At 40.6% G+C, this 27,579-nt stretch overlaps 3 protein-coding genes across 4 annotated transcripts; 2 read left to right on the top strand and 1 right to left on the bottom strand.

Annotated features, from left to right (window-relative positions):
- Window positions 1-184: 184 nt before the first annotated feature.
- On the top strand, window positions 185-12,260 carry LOC139452660 (nucleolar protein 56-like). Of its 2 annotated transcripts, none has more exons than XM_071234198.1 (10): window positions 185-214; window positions 2,926-3,133; window positions 5,335-5,502; window positions 6,183-6,381; window positions 7,087-7,274; window positions 7,838-7,989; window positions 8,736-8,836; window positions 9,051-9,199; window positions 10,339-10,460; window positions 11,197-12,260. In XM_071234198.1, exons 1-10 carry the CDS (start codon window positions 212-214, stop codon window positions 11,443-11,445), a joined length of 1,539 nt encoding a protein of 512 aa, XP_071090299.1. In that variant the 5' UTR covers window positions 185-211; the 3' UTR covers window positions 11,446-12,260. The 2 variants fall into 2 exon arrangements, with proteins under 2 accessions (XP_071090299.1, XP_071090300.1); XM_071234199.1 differs by lacking the exon at window positions 185-214 and adding an exon at window positions 258-275.
- A 6,278-nt stretch (window positions 12,261-18,538) lies between these two features.
- LOC139451935 (M-phase inducer phosphatase-like) lies at window positions 18,539-20,638 on the top strand. The gene is made up of 6 exons (XM_071233219.1): window positions 18,539-18,715; window positions 19,153-19,395; window positions 19,579-19,740; window positions 19,876-20,003; window positions 20,176-20,293; window positions 20,471-20,638. The coding sequence occupies exons 1-6, from the start codon at window positions 18,539-18,541 to the stop codon at window positions 20,636-20,638; spliced, it is 996 nt and encodes a 331-aa protein (XP_071089320.1).
- A 3,510-nt stretch (window positions 20,639-24,148) lies between these two features.
- On the bottom strand, window positions 24,149-26,282 carry LOC139451934 (M-phase inducer phosphatase-like). The gene is made up of 6 exons (XM_071233218.1): window positions 26,106-26,282; window positions 25,424-25,666; window positions 25,083-25,244; window positions 24,820-24,947; window positions 24,494-24,611; window positions 24,149-24,316 (listed from the first exon to the last, which is right to left on the bottom strand). Exons 1-6 carry the CDS (start codon window positions 26,280-26,282, stop codon window positions 24,149-24,151), a joined length of 996 nt encoding a protein of 331 aa, XP_071089319.1.
- Window positions 26,283-27,579: the final 1,297 nt, after the last annotated feature.

Genomic DNA, 27,579 nt, shown 5'->3' with positions numbered 1-27,579 from the left:
TGTGATACCGGTAGGATTTGAGAAAAAACAAACTTGTACCTGACTCAAAAACAGTCAGGCCATGGGGAAAAAGGTCTGCTTGACCCATTTCCTTCCGCCGGAACTACGGATAGTCCGTGTAGGTTTACAACGCGCGTTCTTATTGGCAGTTGGTTCTTCGATTATCCAATAGCAGTCCACTTAACAACATTGTAGAAATAAAAGATTCAAGATGGTGGGTACACGTGGTTTTGTATTTTCTCTAACAAATAAGGTTTTGAGCTATTTCCATCATGGTAGGTAGACAAATATTAACATTTTTCTTTAACAACTGCCTCACAAGCCAAGGAAGTGTACTTTTACATGAAATGCAACAGTTACCATCTTGACATTCCCGAAACTAGAACCCTTTTGGGAGAAATCGCGATGTTGTGACCATGAAATGATGAATATTGTCTGCAGAGAACATACTCGCTTATATGTTCCCGTTCTTTCGCGGCGAAGGCTTGCCTGGAAAGATTTTATGAGAGGAATCTGTAAACTTTTATCCGAGCGTATGCTGTGTCCTGTCAGCACAATTGATTCCGGGGCCCGGATACCGATCACCAACATTGCTCCAAATCCTCTCATCAAATGTATCAACATACTGTGGCATACGCACATGTTCCAGCGCGAAGCCTCTGTTCGTCAAAATAACGCGAAGCGTAATATAATTATTAATGCATTTATAATTGTGAATATACAAAGACGTATATAGGTATGTACGTCTTTGAATTATGTTTAGTATCTGTTTGACACACAATAGAATCACAAAAACAAGATATGCAACTGAAGAAAAAATATTCAGTATAAAAAAATACATACTTGTGCGTGCATCTTTGATCCTTAGGACAGTTAAGGTTTGTTGTGTAACTTGTGTTGCCCAAATCTTTCCAAGCCTTTTGATCCTTGACTAAAAAAGTGATGAACAGATATTATACAGGACCTGTTTAGGTGAATTAAACATCCATTGAAACTTGGGAGATTTTACTGAAGTGAGTGACTGTGGCTGACCTCAATCCTCTTTCAGAATTATTGGCCATCACGTCTGTTTCATTAAAATATTGTTTCAGTAACTTTTAGTATGTTTTTACGGTGTAAATACTTAAGTCCTTGAATGGTATTTAAAGGTCTTCCTTATGTAAATACTTGACACCGAAAAATGCCACATTTGTGATCAACTTTGTCTGCACTTTTTTAATCATGATACTAATAAGTAGTTTCTCTGAGTAATAGCCAATATTGAATGAGATTGAAATTACAAATTGTGTAGACATGTCAACATATATATAAATGTTAACTCAATATGCTTGCTTAGCTTTCACCTGATCAAGGGGCAAGAAATATCTGTGAAATGTCTTTACAAGCACTAAAGACAATGTTATTTATTAACAGCTGTGGTAACCATTTCACTGTGCTGCACCCTATAAACAATTTCTGGGTAGCGACAAATCAGTATCCAAATCATTTATAGGGAGCAGACAGATAGGCATCTTCCCTTGCCGAACTAGGCTGGAATATTGAGTTATATGTAGGCTGGACTAACGAGTCTATGCATAGTCCAATCAAATTGTGTAAAGAAATTGACATCTGGTTCGTAAACTGTCGTGCAGATTTCGGTTGATTGCAGGATTTGTAAAGCATGTGCACCGCCAACTTGGCGTTGACAGATATTTTCCAAATATTTTCATGTTTTTAATCAAGATGCTCACTGGATTTGATGCACTTCACGATTTAACACCCGTTTTATCACAATATAGATCTTGATTATTGATCAAATCGTCTTGACTGGGCACCGTCATTTTGTTTGAAGCAAATGCAAGTGATATGAAAGGTGGAATCTGATTGGTCAGTAGAAGAGGCATAGAAGGGACGTAACTCGTAATTGCCACCACTGGCACTACGATCAAGCCCAGAAATTCCAGCCTAGTTTGGGAAGGGTGGAAAATGGACTTTTATAGTCAGTTAACTCCCTTGCCTCGGGAAGATGAGAGATAGGTAACTTCAACTAATCCTAAAAAGTGTCATGTTTTCATGATCTGCCAACTTCATAGATCTGGATACTAACAATACACTATTTGGTGTATAAAACTTTGACTGTAAAACTTTGACGTATGGTTGGATGATGACCATAGACATGTTCAAACATCAATATGATCAACAAGTTCACTTTTCTCAACTGAACTGGAATTCACTATATATCCTGTCATGGATTTTGTACAGACAACCATGTAGTTAACTATATTTTGCTTCAGCATAAAACATAATTTATTTATCAAATATTAAACAACAAAAACTGTCCTTTTATGTATTCATGAAACTAATGAGTGATATTTATGAAATTGAAAAATATTTTGCAAACTAAAACAATGGAATCCATTGTTATGACAAGAAATGGAAGCAACCGACTACTGCTACCCTCTGTCCACAATCAATTGAATCATGATAACAAGTGACACGTTCATAAATTATTTTATTAACGTTTAAGTAAAACTACTGTCTACTTCAAACTTAATCAAGCCTCCTTTATTTGTTTTTATCATGTCTGCTACCTTGATTGTAAATATATTTGCCCACTTGTTATATTTGTTAACATGTACTTTAAAATGGAATATAATTTCTGAAAAAAATATATTTACCTTAAATTTTATATTTAGCAATAATCATTTCATGCATGTATTCTGAATTGTCAGGAATCAGTGAGCCGAAATTGAGTGTCATAACAATATTTGTGCTCATGCTGTCAACCATATGTTTGCTGGCTGGTGGGATTATAATAATTACAATTAATTAATTAATAATAGTAATGAATTATAATTTACATGTTGCTCTGATGTAACAGGAATACTCAAGCTACATTCACTCCCTCCGTCTCAATCTCACCTGTAATCTGTACTTACATTGCAGGCACAGAGTCTGTACACGCTGTATGAGCATGCCTCAGGGTACGCTCTGTTTCGTGTACGGGAGTTCGAGGAGGTGGCGATGTTACAGCCGCAAGTGGAGCAAAGTGTGACCGACCTCAGCAAGTTCAACTCCATCGTAAAACTGGTGGCCTTCTCCCCATTCAAGAGTGGAACCAACGCTCTTGACAACATTAATAGTATCTCTGAAGGTGAGACCTAGCGGTACATGCACAAGGGTAGTGAGACCTAGCAGTACATGCACGAGGGTAGTGAGACCTAGCAGTACATGCATTGGGGTAGTGAGACCTAGCGGTACATGCACGAGGGTAGTGAGGCCTAGAGGGTAGTGAGACCTAGCGGTACATGCATGAGGGTAGTGAGACCTAGCAGTACATGCATGAGGGTAGTGAGACCTAGCGGTACATGCACGAGGGTAGTGAGACCTAGCGGTACATGCACGAGAGTAGTGAGACCTAGCGGTACATGCACGAGGGTAGTGAGACCTAGCGGTACATGCACGAGAGTAGTGAGACCTAGCGGTACATGCGTGATGGTAGTGAGACCTAGCAGTACATGCGTGATGGTACTGAGACCTAGCGGTACATGCATGAGGGTAGTGAGACCTAGTGGTACATGCATGATGGTAGTGATACCTAGCGGTACATGCATGAGGGTAGTGAGGCCTAGCGGTACATGCATGAGGGTAGTGAGACCTAGCGGTACATGCATGAGGGTAGTGAGACCTAGCGGTATATACATGAGGGTAGTGAGACCTAGCAGTACATGCACGAGGGTAGTGAGACCTAGCGGTATATACATGAGGGTAGTGAGACCTAGCGGTATATACATGAGGGTAGTGAGACCTAGCGGTACATGCATGAGGGTAGTGAGACCTAGCAGTACATGCATGAGGGTAGTGAGACCTAGCGGTATATACATGAGGGTAGTGAGACCTAGCGGTACATGCATGAGGGTAGTGAGACATAGCGGTACATGCACGAGGGTAGTGAGACCTAGCAGTACATGCATGAGGGTAGTGAGATCTAGCGGTACATGCATGAGGGCAGTGAGACCTAGCAGTACATGCATGAGGGTAGTGAGATCTAGCGATACATGCATGAGGGTAGTGAGACCTAGCGGTACATGCACAAGAGTAGTGAGACCTAGCGGTACATGCATGAGGGTAGTGAGACCTAGCGATACTTGCATGAGGGTAGTGAGACCTAGCGGTACATGCACAAGAGTAGTGAGACCTAGCGGTACATGCATGAGGGTAGTGAGACCTAGCGGTACATGCATGAGGGTAGTGAGACCTAGCGGTACATGCATGAGGGTAGTGAGACCTAGCGGTACATGCATGAGGGTAGTGAGACCTAGCGGTACATGCATGAGGGTAGTGAGACCTAGCGGTACATGCATGAGGGTAGTGAAACCTAGCGGTACATACACGAGGGTAGTGAGACCTAGCGGTACATGCATGAGGGTAGTGAGACCTAATGGTACATGCATGAGGGTAGTGAGACCTAGCGGTACATGCATGAGGGTAGTGAGACCTAGCGGTACATGCATGAGGGTAGTGAGACCTAGCGGTACAGCACGAGGGTAGTGAGACCTAGCGGTACATGCACAAGGGTAGTGAGACCTAGCGGTACATGCATGAGGGTAGTGAGACCATGTACACTTACAGACCGGTTGCACATTGGCAGGTCAGCTCTTTCTGGTAGTTACTCTGAAGTACCTTAAATCTACACAACATTTACTCATAGAGTTCAGTCACAATTTTCTCCTTTTTGTTTTGATATTTTGAGACCAAGTTGTTACATATATATGTTTAACCTCAAAATGTTATTTTCTTGCCCTAAAAATAGACAACAAAGATCTATAAGGTACTTTATTTGCCGGTCCATAGGAACTGTTAGTCACATGAATTACCGATCCAAGCCTAATTCTACCAGTAGAAAACTGGCAATTACTGGTAAACGGGTGCGCTTAAAACATAGGAGATAAATCAAGGACTGGTCAGCTGACGCTAAACTCCATTTTATGCTCTCTACGTGTAGGATATCCCCACTATGTACTCCCTGCTTGTGCAATATCCCCACTATATACTCCCTACATGTGCAATATCCCCACTATATACTCCCTACCTGTGCAATATCCCCACTATATACTCCCTACATGTGCAATATCCCCACTATATACTCCCTACATGTGCAATATCCCCACTATATACTCCCTGCTTGTGCAATATCCCCACTATATACTCCCTACCTGTGCAATATCCCCACTATATACTCCCTACCTGTGCAATATCCCCACTATATACTCCCTACATGTGCAATATCTCCACTATATACTCCCTACATGTGCAATATTCCCACTATAGCCCCTCTGTGTATACATCTGACAGGGTTGTTGCACGAGGACCTGCGTCTGTTCCTGGAGACGAATGTGCCGAAAGCTGGCAAGAAGGAGAAGATAACTGTTGGTGTTGGTGATGCCAAGATTGGTGCGGCCATTTCAGAGGAACTTAGCATTTCTTGTCAACATATTGGTGTGGTGCCCGAGATTATCAGAGGTATGTTTCTGAGTCAGATTTTTCCCCCTAGTTCTACAATGTCAAATGCATGGGCATTATGTGTTAGAATTGGTCCCCAGCTACCTATGCTGGACATAAGAGGGGATCAAATGGATCACTGGTCAGGCTTGGTGACTTGGTAGATTGTGTATCATTATAAAGAATGGCATGGATCGCTGCTCACATCGTCCCTTGTCTGGTCCAAACTTGATTAATTTCTTTAGGCCACTGGAATATTGGTGACTGCATCATTGAACATCAAAACAAACAAACAAAAATACAATGAATTCAGAGATTACAATGTATTGTTTTGCTTCTGTTCTTTTTAAATTTCTTTTTTTGTAAACAAAATGAAAGATTATATAATTATTAAACAATACTTCTTCACTGAATGAATTATGCTCCTTGCCATGGTTGTCTTTTGTTCACTGTAGAAAGACATGATCTGTAGTCACTTGAAGCACATGCATTATTGGAGGGTTCTCATCTCTTGAAAATGTAGCTGGTAATTAGTCGTGATTGCCATCCTACTGGTAATCATTGAAATCACTCTAGTTTTGCCAGAAATTTCATCTTGGTTTCACACAAATTAAAAAGTTATGGCATCCCACCGATTGAGTGATGACATAATTTGAATATCTGAATCATTCTCAACAGTCCATATCTTCCTATTTTCACAGGAATACGTGTCCACTTTCCCAACCTCGTCAAGGGTTTGACTGACAAGTCAGCATCCAAAGCTCAGCTTGGCCTTGGACACAGCTATTCCAGGGCCAAGGTCAAGTTCAACGTAAACCGTGTAGATAACATGATTATCCAAAGCATCAGCCTCCTCGACCAGCTGGATAAAGATATCAACACCTTCTCCATGAGGATCAAGTAAGTATGCCCAGAAAATATCCTCCATGTTTATTATTTACAGCAGGTGAAAAAGTTCATGTTTTCTCAATGACAGTTTATTTTTAATCCCCGCCACAAAGTGGGGCAGGGGATATAGGAACTGAGTTTGTCCATCCATCTGTCTTTCCGTCTGTCTGTCCGCTTTACAAAGGGGATATATTTTCTAAAAAACTATTTAAGTTGGGGAAGGAGATTTGTTCGATGCGTAAAAAGCTGGTTTGTTTGGCAGTATTCCAGCTATAATACAGGTGCCTATTAATAATCATGTCTCCACCATACGAACCAGTGACTGATATTATGAGTGTCCCATGCTGTCAGTGTACGATGACCCACTTTCAACTGAGCCTGTCCACCTGATCACTAGTTGGCATAGGTTGCTGGGGACCAATTTAAACCCAAATCACCATGGAGGTTGGCATTTGTTATTAAAGTAGAGGGGGCGGTCAGGTAGCCTAGTGGTTAAAGCGTTCGCTCGTCACGCCGACGACCCGGGTTCGATTCCCGACATGGGTGCAATGTGTGAAGCCCATTTCCAGTGAACCACGCCGTGATATTGCTGGAATATTGCTAAAAGCGGCGTAAAACCATACTCACTCACTATTAAAGTAGGGTTAAAATTTTAATGTGGGGGTTAAATAGTAGATGCACCAGTATAACAGTTACTGTACTAATTGCTATTTGCAGAGAATGGTACTCGTACCACTTCCCAGAGTTGGTGAAGGTCGTACCTGACAACTACACATATGCCAAGGTCGTAAAGCTCATCCAGAGTCGCAAAGATTTGACAGAAGAGAAGAGTGAGGAACTGGAAGAAATGGTGATGGATGCTGGAAAGGTCAAGGCCATATTTGATGCTGCAAGGTCATCCATGGGTGAGTTGAGATGTCTGTATTTTCCATCAATCGGAAGGTAAAGTTCATGGTTGATTCTGCAAGGTCAGCCAGGTGGGTAAACCATGTATTGTCTGTAGGAAGTCCAAGGCCAACTATGAAGATTCAAGGTCTTTCATTATAGTTTGAGAATTCTTCCATTATTTCATCAGTAGGAGGGTCAAGGTCATCCATGACTTGGTAGAGACCTAGTGTCTATGCATTATCGGAAGACAGCACCATCTTGTGCATGGTACCCCTGTTGGGATTCTGGGTTAGAATTGGCACCTAGCTAACTGTTTGTCATTTGAGGCGACTAAATGGATCGGGTGATTAGACTCTGTGACTTGGTGGATTGTGTGTCATCATACTCTGACAGTGTTGTTCACAATATCAATCATTGGATTGTTTGGTTTAGTCTCGATTCTTTACAGACTGCCCACGTGCAGCTGTAATATTGCTGAGTGTGCATACATCATAACAAATGGAATCATATGATGAGTTTAGGCGTTGGTACTGTTGCTCTTGATGCTCTGCTTATTGTGCTTGTGTGCTTGTGTTTACAGGAATGGATATCTCCCCCATCGATCTAATGAACATCAGCATGTTTGCAACACGAGTGATTGGATTGACAGATTACAGGAAACAGCTGTCGGAGTACCTCAAGACCAAAATGAGCTCTGTGGCGCCCAATCTTGCTACTCTCATCGGTGAACAGGTGTGCAGTGCTTTTACAAGGGACATATTTCAATGGCACATTTTCATGATTTAACCTTTGATAGGACATAATTCTATATCATTACCAAATTTAGATGTTTTGTTTGTACATTTTGGATAACCACCAGTCAGTGTCCTTGAAACTGAACTGTGTCCATAGTCCCACAATGACCTTCAGTCCTGACTCGAGGCACAAACGTGTGTCAGGACCTACTAGAACCCTTATGCTTGCCTACAACTGTCAGTTTGAGGCACATGTACAATTGTCCTTGACTGGATACATAATTCACGGAACATGAGTGAGTGAGTATGTTTTTACGCCGCTTTTAGCAATATTTCAGTAATATCATGGCGGGAGACACCAGAAATCGGCTTCACACATTGTACCCATGCGGGAAACCGAACCCGGGTCTTCCTCTTAACGAACAAACACTTTAACCACTAGACTACCCCACAGCCCCTGGACACGAGGACCACTTCCATGGCCTAGTGGATAGAGCGTCTGTAGAAGATCGGTGCTTCGATCCGCAGCTGCAGCATAGCTTAAGATGAAAGATATTACTTGTTAAGCTGTCTGGCACTCTGCGTTATGGGGCTAAAACAAGGACTGGTTGGCTCGGAATGTTAACCTGCAGCATGGTATCTCGGTGGGCTAGCACTATAACACTGACATGAGTCTTGACAAGCATGTCACTATTTGATCTTACTTCACTTCACTCAATTCATTCATGGTTGTCCGTTGTTCAGGTTGGTGCCCGTCTGATCGCCCACTCTGGAAGTCTGACAAATCTGGCCAAATACCCGGCTTCCACTGTGCAGATCCTGGGAGCAGAGAAGGCGCTCTTCAGGTAGGGCCTCACATATCACTGTGGGGATTTCAGGGTTAGAACAGGTCCCCGGTGCCTCTTGTCTGTCTCCCTGTGACGTCTCAGGGTTTTTCCCAATTTGTCTGTGCACTCACTTCATGTTAAAGTCCCTGTTAATTCCTGATGAGTTTTATGACTTCAGTGACCTGAAGAAATGATTCTTCTGTAAGTCTTATTCAGAGAGTTTTTGTTTTAGAGCTTTGAAGACCCGAGGTAACACTCCCAAGTACGGACTCATCTTTCACTCCACGTTCATTGGTCGAGCTGGCTCAAAGAACAAGGGTAGAATATCTCGCTACCTGGCCAACAAGTGCTCCATTGCTTCCAGGATTGACTGCTTCTCTGGTGAGAAATATGCCATGTTAACACACACAACGTACAGCCATGCAGTTGTTCACAGACAGACGCACGCAAAACCATTTGGCTAAAAAAAATAAGTCCTAGTTCTCAGGCCCGGCCCGCATGATCATAAAGCCTGCAGCATGCTTTAATTTCCATTTTTAAATTTATAAAAAATATCCTTATACATGTACTTAGAAAATAATGTGATCCAATATATCACACAGTTACTTCCCTTTACATGTGCACTGCTTTACTGCCTTCTCATGTTATGGTCATGGCAGCAGTAGAAGTCTGTATGCTTGTTTATGTAGGGAGGCCCTTTCCCAGGTTGATGGTATACTGATGGTATATTTGCTTACTTACTAGTTTGAACAAGCCAACAACAAAAAAATAAAAAAATATGCCACCCACCCACACTTTATTTTCACCACTTATATTTTTTAAGCCTTATGTAGTAAGATATTCCTAGTGTTGTAGACATTAGACTTTTTTTTCATTGTATTTCTGACAATGTGTAGAGGGGGCCTCAGTTAGAGTTATGTCCCTTAGATGAACCAGGATTTACAGCAGTTCCAATCTGACATTTGCGCTTACCATGATACTTGTCAGGAGTGTAATTGTGCTCCTTATGGCATATAGCATTTTGTGATTTCCTCCCACAAACTTGCACAGCATCATAAATTTGAATGTTCAAAGCATCATTAAAAACAAGCGCATAGGTTCATTCAGTGAGATGTACAGATTGTGTACTGTTGGGATACTGGCTTCCAATGGGCTCCTTGTGCTATGCTTGTCCTAAGAGGAGACAAATGGATCGGTCGGTCAGGATGAGTGACTTGGGTGATGACATGGCCTCATAGCCTGGCAACTGGATTGTTGCTCACAATATCAATCACTAGATGGCCTGAGCCAGACTTGATTATTTACAGGTTGCCATCACATAGCTGGAATATTGCGGAGTTTGGTATTAAACAACAAAACAGCAACAAAAAACAACTAAAATGAATCAACACGGTGAAGGGTCCAATGAACTTTGATCATTGTGTTATCCACTGGCCTGTCTGTCCCAGATTGGTTATTGAAGAGCCCGGCGTGATCTAGCTGCAGTTTTAGACAAAGAAAATGTGTTGTATTTCTTACAGATTATCCGACGACTGTGTTTGGGGAGCATCTGCGGCAGCAGGTTGAAGACAGGTTAACCTTCTATGAGAGCGGCACAACGCCCGCTAAGAACGTGGATGTTATGAAGCAGGCCGTGGAGGAGGTGAGACACTGGAAATGATGGCTTTGGTGTGTGACAGGATGAGATGCGACCCATGAAGATCTGGGTAGAGAATAGGTCTTCAGCAACCCATCCCTGCCTTTAGAGGCGACTATGCTTGTCGTAAGAGACGAGTAACAGGGTCAGGTGGTCAGGCTTGCTGATTTGTTTGATTCATGTCATCGTCCCAATTGCATGGATCAGTGCTCATGATGTCAATCTCTGGATTGTCATTATTTACAGACCCCAAATCGGGGGCACAGGTGGCCCAGTCGTCTAATGCACCGCGATTCGGTGTGCAGAGTTACATCCCTTGAACGCCAGAAACCTATGATTGTGGGTTTGAATCCCGGTTCGCCCCGATTATGTTTCTAGGTTTGTCAGCACCATACCCGTGATCGTGGGTTTCACCGAAGTGGTAAACGTCTGAGACCTGGATCACTTCGGGCTTTCCTCCCACATTAAGCTGACACGCAGTGATATAACTGTAATACTGTTAAAAGCGGTGTTAAACCAAACTCACTCACTCACTACCGACCCCAATCATATGGTTGGTATATTACTAAGTGTGGCGTTGAGCAACAAACAAAATGAACAGGATGTAATTCTTTTCTGTGGATGGATGACAGATGTTTGGTAGAACTAACTAGTTGTGTGTCAGGATTTACTGCCTCGGGCTTGACATACATTGTTTGTTATTGATACTTTAAGTACGCCTTTTGTTTTTCTTCACTTTCAGGCTGTGGTTGTTCAGGCTAAGCTGGCAAAGAAGGAGAAGAAGAAGAGGAAGAAGGAGAAGAGAAAGCTAGACGAAAGTGTTGGCGCCAACACGACTGGGGATCTTGACACCACCCAGGAGGATGACCAAACCCCAAAGAAGAAGAAGAAGAAAAAGAAGCAGGCAGAAGAAAGCATGGAGGTTGAGGAGGAGGAAGAAGAAGTCGAGGAGCAGACGCCCAAGAAGAAAAAGAAGAAGAAGAAGAATTAGGATGAATAAAACAACTTCCATCAATTGATTTCACAAGAAACATTGAATTCTCATCAAATTTCATAAAGATTGCTGTTTGGAAGCCTCATATCAAACAATTTCATGAAGATATATTTCCAAACATTTTTCATACATTTTGTGAGATTTAACTTCTTTTAGTAAGGCAGTTTGAGGCAATTCATGTTCCAGTTTCACTGGCATCTGTTCAGCAAGGCCTTCTTCTGGAGGCTTTTGATGCCTGCCCCTAACTTTGTTTCAGTGTTTTGTTTTAGTTACTGATTTTTCACCAGAGGTGATTAAGCAAATTTTAACATTATGTTGGTATATTTGTTAACAGACTCATGCAGTTTTCTCAGATATGTTAGAATGATACAGTTCTTCAAACTTCGGAACTTCTTTGAGTTTAACACTTTCAACAATTCCGTGCATATATATTTACATTTTATGCAATTCTTTTCAGTAGAATGCTCTCAGTTGCTACACACATGCTAACACACATGCTGCATTCATGGAATGTCAAAGATTCATTGATCGTGTGGGATTGTGTATGAGTAGTGCTGTGTGTTGGATATAAAGAAATTCTTTTGTAAATAGAAAGTTCTTAAAGATTAGTTCCAGCACCGTTTGTTAGAAAACCTTTTAGCATCATCTCTGTGCAATGGAAAAACAATCACTTTGTTTCCAAAGCAATTTTAGTTTTATTAGCCATGATGTACACAAAAGTCATTTATATTTTAGTGAACTGTCAAAAAGTGCAAATATGATTGAAATTAATTGCAAAAGGGCAATAAAATTTACCAGAAATGATAATCATGTTGTTGAGTTTATTTGGCCTTGTTGCTGTATTCAGTGAGCCATATGGAGAGCTGAACAGGTACCCCTGTCCAATGCTTTTGAATTAGGGAATGAAACTGACTTGCCCGAATGTCTAATAAATGAGTGAGTATTGTTTTCTGCGGCTTTTTGCAGTAATATCATGGCAGGGAACACCAGAACTGGACATCTCGTGTTATACTCATGTGGGGATTCGAACCTGGGCCCCCAGCGTGATGAGCTAGAGCTTTAATCACTTGGCTGTACCTGATTCCCGACTGTTGAAAAAATCATGCATCAAGCAAGTCACGAAGCTTGACCTCCTGATCCTGTTAGTCCCCTAATTCTAACCCTCATCTCACTGGCATCCACACCAGCTGGCATGTATTATTACACTCATATCATTTGGTTATGTAATAAATAAGAAATGTCTTTGTTAATATGTAGTTTGTGTTAAGGATTGAAGTTTTATTTGTTGACGTTCATCAGCTGATGAAGACGGTGCCTCACGTGAGCAACTTTCATGATGTGCTAAGTAATTCAAAAACAATCATGAATCTTCTTCACTGGTAATGCAAGAGAAAATACTATTGTTTCTAACTTTCTATCATAACTCCCAAGAAACCCGTAGCCTTGTACTTTGCCCTTCAACTTTGGACCAGTTAGTGGCAAACCCAAAAGATCAAAGCTCCCCAATAAGCATAGAGGGCATTCTGACATGCTTCTTTTGTCTCCTCAATTATCAAAACTTCATCTAAGTTGACATAACTAGCACAAGAAAAATGCCACATCATGTCACAAACTGCTTCACTGAGGGTCTGCAAGATCTCTGGCCTGCGAGAGGAGCCGAACGGTAATTTAGTGTCTACTTAAAAAGTCTGTATCCCCATCATTCGTGACCATCTTCTGTTATTCCGGGACAAGCCGAATAGCGACTCGTGCCCCTCTCATGGCCATTTTGCGACCGGGTTCCGTCTTAGCGCAAACGGGCATACCATACATGTATATTCCCCATATATTATATACATTTCAGATGCAATTTAAAGCACATCTGGACATGCAGAACTATACAGTATGATTGAACACATTTAACTGTGTCTTGGGTATATTTTTAAATGCAAGACGTGTTTAATCAAAAATTATTTCTGAGTGATTCTTTGACGAAGAACTTGAAATCATATGCTCATTCTGATTGGTTTGTCGTATTTTCGCACATAACATCCATCGATAGGGGGACGTGTCTTCTTGCAGGATACAGAAAGGGGTGAGTGGTGACGAATGTATCCCCATCTGTATCAATCCTGTTGCTTTGTAATCGTCTGGATGTAATCGAACTGACCTACGGTCATGCCAGAGGTCGACCTTGGCCAATTTAATTACTTTTTTAATCACCACTTTAAAAGATAATACGTTAATTGTGTGCCTCTGTTGAAATAGCCAAAGAAATATTGCATGAAGACATGTTTAAAGAACAGAAGTCTGTTGTCACAACCCCTGCCGTGATGCTGCTGGAATATTGCTAAAAGCGGCGTAAAACTAAACTCACTCACTGTTGTCACAATGCCAACAAACAACATGTGACCAGCTCCTGATCCAAGTAGGCATCAATCGCACTGACAGTCTCGCGTATACATCCTGAATGTCATCCCTGTAGCGCACACCTGTCATCGTGCCCTGCTGTATGACATGGAGATCGCTGAAGGACATGGAGATATAGTTCTACTGATCCTACCCCAACTTATGATTTAGCTTCCTCCCCTCATCGGGCACGACAATCTGTGAAATCTAAACAGTATCTGGTCTGTCCAATTGACGTGATCATCAGCCTGTGATGTGGGTACAGTGGGATGCGAATGGTTGCCATCCGGACGACGATTACGCCCGGTCAGAGTAGAAACATAAATGCCACCAGCATTCCGCAATTCATTTCTGAGTGTGGTGGCAGTCGCGAAATCGCGAAGTTCCTGCCCGTACGTGCCCCATTCAAAACCCTGTCACGAGTGCTATATATTCTACGTCGTAAGCCAATGTACTAGACTTTACATTGTGTTGTGTGACGCCAAAAGAACTGTGACAGAGGTACATTTCAGGTAAGCATCCGCTGACTGCAACTGCTCCTCCATTATCAAAGCATTTGCGTCCGCCCACTGCTGGAATGAGATGTCCACCGCTTTAGGAGCTATATTTTGCGAAAGTGTATCCTTACAATCGATCCAAAGCCCATTTCAAAATCGTTAGCCCACTTTTCTACCCAGATATAGTTAATAAATAATCTGACAATCTGGGTAGAGAATAGGTCTTCAGCAACCCATGTTTGTCGTAAGAAAAATAAATAGTCCCCGAAAATTCGTGAAAGAAATAATTATGCTTCATATACATGTAGTCGGAATCGTACAATAGACTCTACTTTGGGCAGAGATTTCTTATTGTTATGGAAATGTTTTTGTCGCTTGTATTTATCTAAAATGGGATAGACAAGGTATTATTCCATTAATCATATAATTCACGCTTATTAACAACAAAGTGATCGACCGTTTCCCGACCAAACCACTTCCTCGATAATTCACGTACGAGATAGGAAGTGTTCACACTTTCAACCGTTACTAAATGTAACGTGAAATGGGAAATATAAATACTGAATAACAAAAGTTCCTGTGACATTGAATAAGATTTAATACAAAGTTATGTTTTTTACCAAATCTGAAACAATTTCGGATTGCAACAGATAAAAGACTCCTTTAAGTGTTCGTCTGGTATAATTTGCCATACAGTCTTCAGAAAATGCGTGATTCCATTAAAACATGAACATGCCAAAATGTCAATTTACAAATCAATAGCGTGTGTGTCCACCTCTGGTTGCAATGCAAGCAACACATCTTCGTCTCATGGAATGGACCAGGCGTCGCACAAAGTCCTGTGGGATATCTGTCCATATCTGCCGGAGCATGTTTCGAAGTTCCTGGAGTGTCTGTGGAACGCGTGGTTAACGTCGATGGCGCCGATCCATCTCATTTAACGTGCTCGATTGGTGAGAGATCAGGGGAGCGAGCCGGCCATGGGATGACATTCACGATGTCTTGTTGACTCGATCCTCATTCAAGCATACCAATGGCTCGCAGACGCTCATTTTCGGACAGGCGTGGCATTTCGTAATGTTGAATAATTACGTAATTTTGTTGTTTTGCTGAGTGGTTGTTGTCAGGACGATGCTAAACAATGCATATGGAATCCTGTTAACGTTAATGTTTTATACTCATTCTTAGGTAGTGAAATGCATGGGGCTTGCATAAAAGTCAACTTTGCATGGAATACATGCTTTTCTGTAGCAGTTGTTCGTTTTTTGTGACTTGATTCCATACATGTACTACAATATTGAAAACCAAACTTTACTTGTTTGAAAAATACACTAACGTATTGGTGTCACAGGAACTTTTGTTGTTGAGCATATAAATTGTTAATGCAAGAAAATAACCAGTCTAGATAAATGTTAAACTTGTTTGATAAAGCCAAGCAGAAGACTAATATTTCCCTGACGTGATAAAATGGTATGTAATGCATTACAAATCTAATCAGCCGTTCATAACTTTCAGCGTGGCGTCATTACTCATTTTCCGTTATCCATTCATATAATTTTCACCGCTATTTTCCTTTTTCCATGTTTGTCAGCACCATATCCGTGCTTGTAGGTTTCACCAAAGTGGTTACGTCTGTGGCCTGCTTTACCTCGAACTTTCCTCCCACATTAAACTGACCCGCGGTGATATACAGTAAACTACGGTTATAACGAACTCAAAGGGACCACTAATTTTAGTTCGTAATAACCGTAGTTCGTTATATGCATATATACAGCATATATGCAACAAATGTCCGGGACTAAAAAATAAGTTCTTTATAAGCGTGTTCGTAATAAACGTAGTTTACCGCCGCTGGAATACTGTAAAACGCGGCGTCCAGCAAAACTTACAGATTCACATCTATAAAACCAGCACCAATACACTTAGCATTGAATTATTCCGCCAGATGTTATGACAGTGGAGAGGGTGACAGTAATGCTGGCATCAATTCTCTCCAGGGACATTTCTCCTGATTTCTTAATCGAAGTTTTCCCAAATCATGCCCCATTTCGCCGACTTGATAGTCTAACACTGTCTACCCACACTAAGCTTTCTTTTCGAGTTCTGGGCCCTGTTCCATAAAGCGATCGTAGCGCTAAGATGATCGTAACTTCCATACTTTAACATAGGCTTACGACAGTCGTAGCACTATGATCGCTTTGTGGAACGGGTCCCTGGGACATACCTACCTGTGACATGTCCCTGGCCAAAGGCAATTCCCTGTATATTGGTAGTGTCTGTACTTGCTTCAAGGTGGCATTTTACAAAATATTTGAAAAACTATTAATGACACAGTTTGACTATTTTTTTACTTTTAGTGTGACAGTGCACAGTTATAAATTTTCAAAAGTCAAACTACAAACTTTATAACAACAAGGAAAACGTGTTCAATAAAAAGGTTCAATGTAAGAATAAGTCGTTAACTGCAACATATGGAAAATTAAATCTGGAAAATAAATCTTACTCAGCTTATATATACTCCTAAGAAGCCCTAAATATCAAGGTTGAATAACCCCCATGTTTTACGCCAGTACATGTTTGTCATCAAGTAACACCCAGCACGACTGTAGTCAGTATGTAGCACCACTTTACAAGTAATGTATGGGCCAGCAACAAGCTATGTTAGGATTTGAATCGGCCATGAAATACAATTTGATTTTGAAGTATACAGTCTTTAGTGTATCGTTTAAAAGATCGTTGCAGACGGGTACAACTTACGACATTCACTATAACACGATGTGACTTGGGTGGAAAATATCAAGTGAGACCAAACCGCATCAACAAATATCTAATGCGTTGTGTTTTGGGGTTCCACCAACGTGGTTAAGGTCTCTGTCTGCAGTTCAGGATCTTTCTTCAACAGTGAGTTGACACGCCGGGAAAATGAAAACACCGTTTTAACCAGCGGTAACTTCAACTCATTCTAATGCGAAGTTTTCCAATATGATGTTATTTACGTGTCACGATTCGCCTCTAATTTTTAGTTGTCCCTAGTGGTGCCATTCTTGACCATCCCCGCTAGTAATAGATCGTAAGCGTTCAGGTGATTGCTGTAAATATTTTATGTATTTCAATGTCCCCGGACGGGACTCTACCCAAAAAAGTACTAGAATCTGTACTTCACTAAGAAAGTGTTATCCCAAATATAACATTAGTTGCATTTGACCACTTTCTAAATGGCATTGTGTATTCATTCAATGCCCCATGTCAACAAATACAAAAGGATATTTTCAAATACATGCTTCGTCCAAATCAAATTAACTTTCCAGTTGACCCAAATAAGATCTAGTTTGTTGGTACAAGCAACACTTATAATATTTAAGTGTTGTAAACAACATAATCTGTGCACCAATCCATGTAGATTATCATGCATTGTCATCTGTGTGCCTTTCTGTGGCCCCATGAGCCACCACCAGTCTTCCTCGCTTGCCCTACACAAATAATGTAACGAGCTGTCTTATTGTTCTACTGCGTATGTCTGATTTATACCTCTTATCTAATGTACTGTATCAGTTATCGGTTTATTTGATACCCCGCCTGGATTATCACTTGATGATAATCTCCTCTCATCCCCGTATAGAAACTCGGGACACACAAGCCATCACCGTCCCTCCCCAAGCTGGAGCGCTGGTAACTCACGAGGTGCTAGCTTCCTATAATTGCTCCGTTTTAGGCTGGATTTGTTGTTACAGAGTTTCAGTGGCTGTTTAACTCCCGATACAGTAATTAGCTAGAAGTGTTAACGGTAGTGTGCTGCAGTTGTTAAGTAGTTTGTATATGTAATCAGGTCATTGATAGTGTATAGGTATATATACAGTATGGGAGGCTGCAGGGGACATCATTATCTAGCTAAGGTTGTATCTGACACAGGGGAAGTCACTACAAGAAAAATCACACTTTTTGTCAAACAGGAAGACAGACACTACAGGTAAGGTTCATCTTTATTTCACGATTTTGTAACGTTTCACCAACAGTCAGATCATGGTTGTTCATATCCATCAACACAACCCATAGGATACACAGGACAATCACTAATTCACATCACACATATGTACAGTACAGTTCAGTATGCATTGTTGCACAGTGACATATATTTAGTATCTTCATTCATCAATATGTATTATGACTCAATTTCATAACAATGTAATTATTATTTTTAGTTTAAAATGACCTCCTCGCCAGTGTCCCGGATGGACATGCTTTGCCTCGATAGTCCTGATCACGTGACATTGGGTCTTCTGGGTATTCACGAAGATGCTGGTGTATTGCCTCGCAGCCTCACTTTCGATGACGATGATGACTCACGTGACAGCGGTTTCGAATCTCACGGGAGTGATACTGAGGTAAATATCCCGACAGTGTTCCTATTTCCACAGAACAACATACCATGCTTTTAGTGTTCACCAGATGTGGGTAAACACGTGATACTCATAGATTTATTTACCAGGACCTGAACAGACAATGCACCTTCACAATGCATCTTAATGTTTCCTAATATATGATCCTGGGGACTCCGGGTTAGATTAGGCCCCCAGCTACCTATCCTTGTCTTAGGAGGCGACCAAAATGGATCGATGATCAGACTCGGTGATTTGTCTGATTGCGTCATCATACCCCGACGGCATGTATTGTTCCTCAATTTTAATTTTGGTTCAAACACGATTGTTTATAGTCCGCCGTCAAATAGCTGGAATAAGTCTGAGTGCGACCCTGAACAGTAAACAAACAAAACAAATTTCTTATTACAAGTATGAAGATATTTGCTATCTCTTTTTTCCAGGGATCTCCGCTCAACTGTTTTCTGTCGAGTAGAACAATTACCGACTTCAGTTCAGTCAGAAAATCTTTATTCTCACCAAAACGACCACATGATGAGGATGGAAGTCCCGTGACAAAGAGATCTAGACTGGATGAAGTCACGGAACATCAGGGAGAGCTCTGTATTTCTGAATCCCCCGAATCCATGAAATCAGCGCTGGATAAGATGGAGGCGGAAATCAACCTGATAGGCGATGGCTCAGAGGTAATAATCTATGTATGGCAAATATTAATAAACCACACACGTGTCTAAACACTATTCGTTGCTCGTTCAAGACAAGTTCATCTTCTGAAATTATTCTGAAATGGTCAACGGGATCTGACATTCATTCATTAATTTCGGTTTATCATGTTTTGTTGCATAATGAGGTCATTATTTGTTATCCAGTGTCACAGACTCCCGACCATCACAGGCCGACACAAGGATCTCAAGTCAGTGTCTCCACGCACAGTCAGTCACCTTCTGACGGGCAAATACAATGACGTCATTTCCGGGTACCAGATCATCGACTGCCGGTACCCGTATGAATATGAGGGTGGTCATATTGAGGTAAATAAAAGTTACTTGTTGATGTTTAAGACGGCAATGATGCAATGTCTAATCTGTAAAGATCATAAATATTCCTAATAGCGTTCACAATACATTTTGTACACATTTTCAATCCTGTGATCATGGTTCTTACAGGGTGCCATAAATCTCCACAACGAGGCTCAAATCAAGGAGTTAGTCCCCAGTCTACGGGGGAGGGAGTCGACTGAACGGATCATCCTCGTTTTTCACTGTGAATTCTCTTCAGAGAGAGCACCCAAACTGTAAGTCCTGGTATCTCTTTTTAAGCATTATTTTTCTTTAGACCCTGACGAATAATGTTCAACTGGTTAAAAATGTCCTCGATTCGTGTCCAAGGTTACATACAGTTTTATGCTATTATGCACAGTTCATACCAAGAGGGTCCTCCATTGATGCAAACATTCTCAAACCCAGATTACGCCATTTGCGGAGTTTAGACCGGAAGCTGAACAGTGACTGCTACCCGTTCCTCTTCTACCCGGAAGTGTACCTGCTGGATGGCGGTTACAAGGCCTTCTATGAACAACATCAGGTGCGTTCACATTTCACTTACCGACAATTTAAATCATTGTAATTATGTCAGTGAAACTTAGAAACAACATATGTATAGTTCTTTATCTTATTAATACATCACGTATTTCACAAAGCTGTATTTAAAAAAGAGGTTGCAGTGAAATTCCATTACTCACAATGTTCCTTGTTCTTTCAGCGCCAGTGTCAACCAAACATCTACATTCCCATGCTACACCTGGACTACGCCAGTCAGCTTCGTCACTTCCGGTCCAAGTCCAAGTCGAACAAGACTGTGAAAAACAGATACTTGCGGAGTCTACGTTTAGACATTGATGTTTCACCGCCTAAATTTTCGCTCATGTAATAATGACATCATTTACATATCACTTTTGACATTGTTGACATTGTTGATATTATTACATTGTTATGTATCTCTTGTTGATCGTTCTCTGCATTTTAGTGCTGATTGTCTATGTTGTCTAAAACCGAAATAAAAGTTTCAATATACGCATATATTTCTTCTTTTCCCGAGCATTCCAGCTATCAATTCACAAAGGTGGTCACGCAAACATAAAACTAAAACTACTAGCAGCGTATGCAATCTGTCTTTTGGGATGTTTCTACAACAAACAGTCAAGTCTGACACAAATGTGACCTATCAGTGACAAAACTGATGTCCGATGCAATTCCCTATCTTGACTTGTACAATATGTTCATTGTTGTTTTAGATGACCAATGACTTGCCTTTGCATGTGTTTGTGTCAGGTGTCACTGGTGGGGTAGGATACGTACCTCTTTTAGCAAACAACTGGTATCATCACTATTTGATAGTTATTCATGAACACATGCTCATGATGTACTAGTAGTTAGGTCGTACAATCGACTCTTCTTTCGGCAGAGATTTCTTATGGTAATGGAACTGTTTTTGACGCTTGTATTGATCTAAAATGGGAGAGACAAGGTATATGACAACCGCCTTTAAGTATTCAATATGTAATCTAAATGTGTAAGTATTATTAGTAATTACCAATTACACCATGTAAATAATACAAATTTAAAATGCATGCCTCTCCATCCCGAACTGGGATGTGGCTGAACTTGATCTTCATCGCGATCCCTTGTCCCTATGGCTTCCATGGTTGTTGTTGTCCTGTCATAACATCTCGTGGAATAATTCAACGCTAAGCCTATTATATCTTCCTTTACAGTACTGAAAAGATCAAAGGCCTATAGTATACATATACATACAGTATGGGACTGATGTGGTTTTATAGATGGTGAGTCTGTGAGTTTACCTGGACGCCTCTTTTATTAATATTCCAGCTATATCACCGCGTGTCAGCTTAATGTGGAAGGAAAGCTCGAGGTAATGTAGACCATAGACCTTAACCACTTCAGTGAAACCTACAGGCACGGATATGGTGTTGACAAACATAGAAACATAATGAGGGCGTTATTCCATCGTGCGTAAAAAGGAACATTGCAGTGGAAATTATATGAATGAATAACTGAAAATGATTAATGACGCAACGCGGAATGTTATGAACGGCTGATTAGATTTGTAATGCATTACATTCCATTTGAAACCTCACGTTGCGCTTTCGGTTCCAAATTCAATTTAGCCCTTGTTATATCTACAGGTAACCTAGCTCTACATTGAAAACACAGTATGTTTATCCCCTAATTCTACCCTGAATTTGGTAAATACTCGATTTTTATTGGTTAATCAGAGGCATCAAATCACAATGAACTCCCTCTGATTGGAACAGTCGATTTGACGGCTTCATCACCGCGGAAGTTAACATTTGTAGATATGTGATATTTCTACGATATTTCAAGGATGTGTGGCAATATTGTCAAGCAGAAAATACGATAGAAATCCGCAAAGAGAATGGTTTTCAAACTTTGAGGACAACAGAGAGCTTGCTATTTCACGCTTTTCTTACTACGACCTAGACTTCATAACCTTTGCGTCACAATGAAAAATATGACGTCATAAGAGTCATAAGAACGAAATATTTTCAAGGATTGCTTTTCAGGGGTGCCCATCCCCTGTTATCTTACGAAGTTCACGTGCTACATGCTTTCATTTTTTTTAAATATTACGGGGTACACAAACTGTTAGAGTGAGTGAGTGAGTATGGTTTTACGCCGCTTTTAGCAATATTCCAGCAATATCACGGCGAGGAACACCAGAAATGGGCTTCACACATTGTACCCATGTCGGGAATCGAACCCGGCATGGGTACAATGTGTGAAGCCCATTTCTAGTGTCCCCCGCCGTGATATTGCTAAAAGCGGCGTAAAACCATACTCACTCACTCACTCACTATCAGGTCAGGAATATATCAGTCTTCTGTTTAGTTTTAAAAGGTAAGTTTAACATTTATCTGGACTGATTATTCTCTTGCTTTAACAATTTAATACATATTTGCCGCTATATTGAGTCTATAAAGTGTGAACACTTCCCATCTCGTACGTGAATTATCGAGGAAGTGGTTTGGTCAGGAAACGGCCGATGGCTTTTTTGTTAATCAACTTGAATTATATGATAAATTGAATTCTTAACACTTTGTCTATCCCATTTACTTATCCCCATTTATGTCAAATAAAAGCGACAAACACATTTTCTTAATCATAAGAAATCTCTGCCAGTAGCAGAGTCGATTGTATGATTCCGACTATATCACGAGCATGAGTTCATTAATAACTTGTTTGTTTTGTTTGTTTGTTTGTTGTTTAACGCCACACTCAGCAATATACCAGCTATATGACGGCGGTCTGTAAATAATCAAGTTTAGCCCAGACAATGCAGTAATTGATATCAAGAGCATCGATTGGGAAACGATGACATGCATCAACCAAGTCAGCGAGCTTGACCGCCCGATCTCGTTAGTCGCCTCTTACGACAAGCACAGTCTCCTTTTACGGCAAGCATGGGTTGCTGATGACCCCGGATCCTCACGGGTTTCATGAATAACTATCAAATAGTGATGATACCAGATGTATCCTGAAAGAGGTGACTACAAGTAGCACCTGTCACAGGCACATGCAAATCAAGTCAATTGTTCACCTGAAACACCACGTGAACATATGGTATCGGTATCGATAATCTTGGAGGACAAAAAACCCTACATAGCATTCTGTTTGGTGATCCAAACTTAGATGTTTTCCTGAATACAAAAATATTCTTGTCTGTACACAAATCTATAGAAACGACTAACAGATTCAGTAGCTAGCATATTATTGTTTCCAAACTGTTTATCATTTATATTGTTAAATCTATATACAACACTAAAATGTATAATATCAGCATATGTATGAGATGCACACTGTCATCACTTTCCAGCCCATTGTACATATCCTTCACATGAGCACTGTATACTAGTATATATTGGGCACTATGTTTCCACAATGTGAAGCTTCAACTGTAAATTGTTCATTTTCATTATGCAATATTATATTATGTAGGGAGAAGGCGGTAATACGTCCCTTTGTCCTTTTGGACAATAAAATATGTTTAATAAATAATAACATATGGTACAAGTCAAGATAGGGAATTGCATTTTTGTCACTGATGCGTCAATGTGCGTAAGAAATATTATAAATAGTACCTGAAGTATGTGCTGTTCAAACGTCCAAAAGACGGATTGTATGTGGATAGTACGTTAATGCGTGACCATCTTTGAGAATTGATAACTGGAACGCTTGGAAAAGAAGAAATATATGCTTACATTGAAACTTTTATTTCTGTTTTAGTCAACATAGACAATCAGCACTAAAATGCAGAGAACGATCAACAAGAGATACATAACAATGTAATAATATCAACAATGTCAACAATGTCAAAAGTGATATGTAAATGATGTCATTATTACATGAGTGAAAATTTAGGCGGTGAAACATCAATTTCTAAACATCGACTCCGCAAGTATCTGTTTTTCACAGTCTTGTTCGACTTGGACTTGGACCGGAAGTGACGTAGCTGACTGGCGTAGTCCAGGTGTAGCATGGGAATGTAAGTGTTTGGTTGACACTGGCGCTGAAAGAACAAGGAACATTGTGAGTAATGGAATTTCACTGCAACCTCTTTTTCGAATACAGCTTTGTGAACTACGTGATGTATTAATCAGATAAAGAACTATACATATGTTGTTTCAAAATATCGCTGGTATAATTACAATGATTAAAATTGTCTGTAAGTGAAATGTGAACGCACCTGATGTTGTTCATAGAAGGCCTTGTAACCGCCATCCAGCAGATACACTTCCGGGTAGAAGAGGAACGGGTAGCGGTCACTGTTCAGCTTTCGGTCTACACTCCGCAGATGGCGTAATCTGTGTTTAAGAATGTTTGCATCAGTTGACGAACATCTTGGTATGAACTGTGTATAATAGTATAGAACTTTATATCACCTAAAAACATTAATAATTCTTAGTTCAATACCTTGGCTTGGTCAAGACTCGAGGACATTGTTAACCAGTTAAACATTACTTGTCAAGGTCTAACGAAAAAGAATGTTTTAAAAGAGATACCACGACTTACAGTTTGGGTGCTCTCTCTGACGAGAATTCACAGTGGAAGACGAGTATATACCGTTGAGTCGACTCCCTCCCTCGTGGGCTGGTGACTAACACCTTGATTTGAGCCTCGTTGTGGAGATTTATGGCACCCTGTAAGAACCATGATCACAGGATTGAAAATATGTACAAAATGTCTTGTGAACGCTGTTAAGAATATTTAGGATCTTTACAGATTAGTCATTATATCATTCTCGTCTTAATCATCAACAAATAACTTTCATTTACCTCAATATGACCACCCTCATATTCATACGGGTATCGACAGTCGATGATCTGGTACCCGGAAATGACGTCATTGTATTTCCCAGTCAGAAGGTGACTGACTGTGCGTGGAGACACTGACTTGAGATCCTTGTGTCGGCCTGTGATGGTTGGGAGTCTGTGACACTGGATAACAAATAATGAATTGAGTATGCAATAAAACATGATAAAACGAAATTAATGAGAGTCAGATCCCGTTGACCATTTCAGAATAATTTCAGAAGATGAACATGTCTTGAACGAGCAACGAACAGTGTGTAGACACGTGTGTGGTTTATTAATATTTGCCATACATAAATTATTACCTCTGAGCCATCGCCAATCAGGTTGATTTCCGCCTCCATCTTATCCACTGCTGATTTCATGGATTCGGAGGATTCAGAAATACATAGCTCTCCCTGATGCTCCGTGACTTCATCCAATCTAGATCTCTTTGTCACAGGACTTTCATCCTCATCATGTGGTCGTTTTGGAGAGAATAAAGATTTTCTGACTGAACTGAAGTCGGTGATTGTTCTATTTGACAGAAAACAGTTGAGTGGAGATCCCTGAAAAAAGAAATAGCAAATATCTTAATACTTGTAATACAAAATTTGTTTTGTTTGTTTACTGATTATGGCCGCCCTGAGAATTATTCCAACTCTTTGACGGTGGACTATAAACAATCGTGTTTGAACCAGACAATCTTGTGAAATAAAAAGAAGAGGAACGATACACACCGTCGCGGTATGATGACTCAATCACGGAGTCTGACCATCGATCCATTTGGTCGCCTCTTAAGACCATCATAGGTAGCTGGGGGCCTAATCTAACCCGGAGTCCCCAGGATCATATATTAGGAAATATTACGAGGCATTGTGAAGGTGCATTGTCTGTTCAGTTCTTGGTAAATATATCTGTGAGTATCACGTGTTGACCCACATCTGGTGAACACTAAAAGCATGGTATGTTGTACTGTGGAAATAGCCACACTGTCGGGACATTTACCTCAGTATCACTCCCGTGAGATTCGAAACCGCTGTCACGTGAGTCATCATCGTCGTCGAAAGTGAGGCTGCGAGGCAATACACCAACATCTTCGTGAATACCCAGAAGACCCAATGTCACGTGATCAGGACTATCAAGGCAAAGTATGTTCATCCTGGACACTGGCGAGGGGGTCATTTTAAACTGAAAATTAATAATTACATTGTTATGAAATTGAGTCATAATACATATTGATGAATTAAGATACTAAATATATGTCACTGTGCAACAATGCATACTGAACTGTACTGTACATATATGTGATGTGAATTAGTGATTGTCCTGTGTATCCTATGGGTTGTGTTGATGGATATGAACAACCATGATGTGACTGTTGGTAAAACATTACAAAATCTTGAAATAAAAATGATTTCTTACCTGTAGTGTCTGTCTTCCTGTTTGACAAAAAGTGTGAGTTTTCTTGTAGTGACTGCCCCTGTGGTCAGATACAACCTTAGCTAGATAGTGATGTCCCCTGCAGCCTCCCATACTGTATATATACCTATACACTATCAACGACCTGATTACATATACAAACTACTTAACAACTGCAGTACACTACCGCTAACACTTCTGGCTAATTACTTTATCGGGAGTTAAACAGCCACTGAAACTCTGTAACAACAAATCCAGCCTAAAACGGAGCAATTATAGGAAGCTAGCACCTCGTGAGTTACCAGCGCTCCAGCTTGGGGAGGGACGGTGATGGCTTGTGTGTCCAGTGTTTCTATACGGGGATGAGAGGAGATTATCACCAAGTGATAATCCAGGCGGGGTATCAAATAAACCGATAATTGATGTTGGAATACAGGTACATTAGATAAGAGGTATAATTTAGACTACGCAGTGGAACAATAAGACAGCTCGTTACATTATTTGTGTAGGGCAAGCGAGGAAGACAGTGGTGGTGGCTGATGGGGCCATAGAAAGGTACACAGGTGACAATGTGTTATAATCTACAAGGATTGGTGCACAGATTATGTAGTTAACAACACTAAAGTAATATAAGTGTTGTTTGTACTAACAAACTGAACCAAGCAAGGAGGAAGACAGTGGTCTATTTTGCGTGTAACGAGACAGTGGGAAGGCACAATGTTTAGTAATTATCCGTAGGGTAATGTTGTTTTATGCAGCAGTTAGCAATATTTCAGCTATATAACAACAGCATGTAAATAACTGTGTTGACCAGGGAAAACAGTGATCAAAAGCATGAGCACTGGTCCATAACATAGTACCAAATACTACGTTTATCTTCAGTCATCTCAAACGATATAAATATTTTATCCCCAGCAAGGTATTCTTGGTGTTCTTTTTGTCTGTTACATTGAAACTGCCATCTTGATGTTTTGAATATGCATGTGTTTTATAAGCTCATGTACAACGGCTGGCTGATTGAGGTTGACTGACTTTCTGACAAGAATAGGATACTGTGGTC

The sequence above is a fragment of the Haliotis cracherodii genome, unplaced genomic scaffold (assembly GCF_022045235.1).
Source record: "Haliotis cracherodii isolate W230 unplaced genomic scaffold, xgHalCrac1.p SCAF_9, whole genome shotgun sequence".
In the NCBI taxonomy this organism is placed as follows: domain Eukaryota; kingdom Metazoa; phylum Mollusca; class Gastropoda; order Lepetellida; family Haliotidae; genus Haliotis; species Haliotis cracherodii.
This window is presented reverse-complemented; position numbering and strand designations above follow the sequence as displayed.

Excerpts from the sequence above, each read along its gene's own strand:
- LOC139451935 (XM_071233219.1), top strand. The coding sequence starts at position 18,539 with ATGACCTCCTCGCCAGTGTCCCGGATGGACATGCTTTGCCTCGATAGT. Across the intron at positions 19,396-19,578 it reads TGATAGGCGATGGCTCAGAG|TGTCACAGACTCCCGACCAT; the intron begins GTAATAATCTAT and ends TTTGTTATCCAG. Across the intron at positions 19,741-19,875 it reads ATGAGGGTGGTCATATTGAG|GGTGCCATAAATCTCCACAA; the intron begins GTAAATAAAAGT and ends TGGTTCTTACAG.
- LOC139452660 (XM_071234198.1), top strand. Across the intron at positions 3,134-5,334 it reads CATTAATAGTATCTCTGAAG|GGTTGTTGCACGAGGACCTG; the intron begins GTGAGACCTAGC and ends TACATCTGACAG. Across the intron at positions 7,990-8,735 it reads CTACTCTCATCGGTGAACAG|GTTGGTGCCCGTCTGATCGC; the intron begins GTGTGCAGTGCT and ends TCCGTTGTTCAG.
- LOC139451934 (XM_071233218.1), bottom strand. The coding sequence starts at position 26,282 with ATGACCCCCTCGCCAGTGTCCAGGATGAACATACTTTGCCTTGATAGT. Across the intron at positions 24,612-24,819 it reads TCAGAGAGAGCACCCAAACT|ATTACGCCATCTGCGGAGTG; the intron begins GTAAGTCGTGGT and ends TCTTAAACACAG. Across the intron at positions 24,317-24,493 it reads CCTTCTATGAACAACATCAG|CGCCAGTGTCAACCAAACAC; the intron begins GTGCGTTCACAT and ends TTGTTCTTTCAG.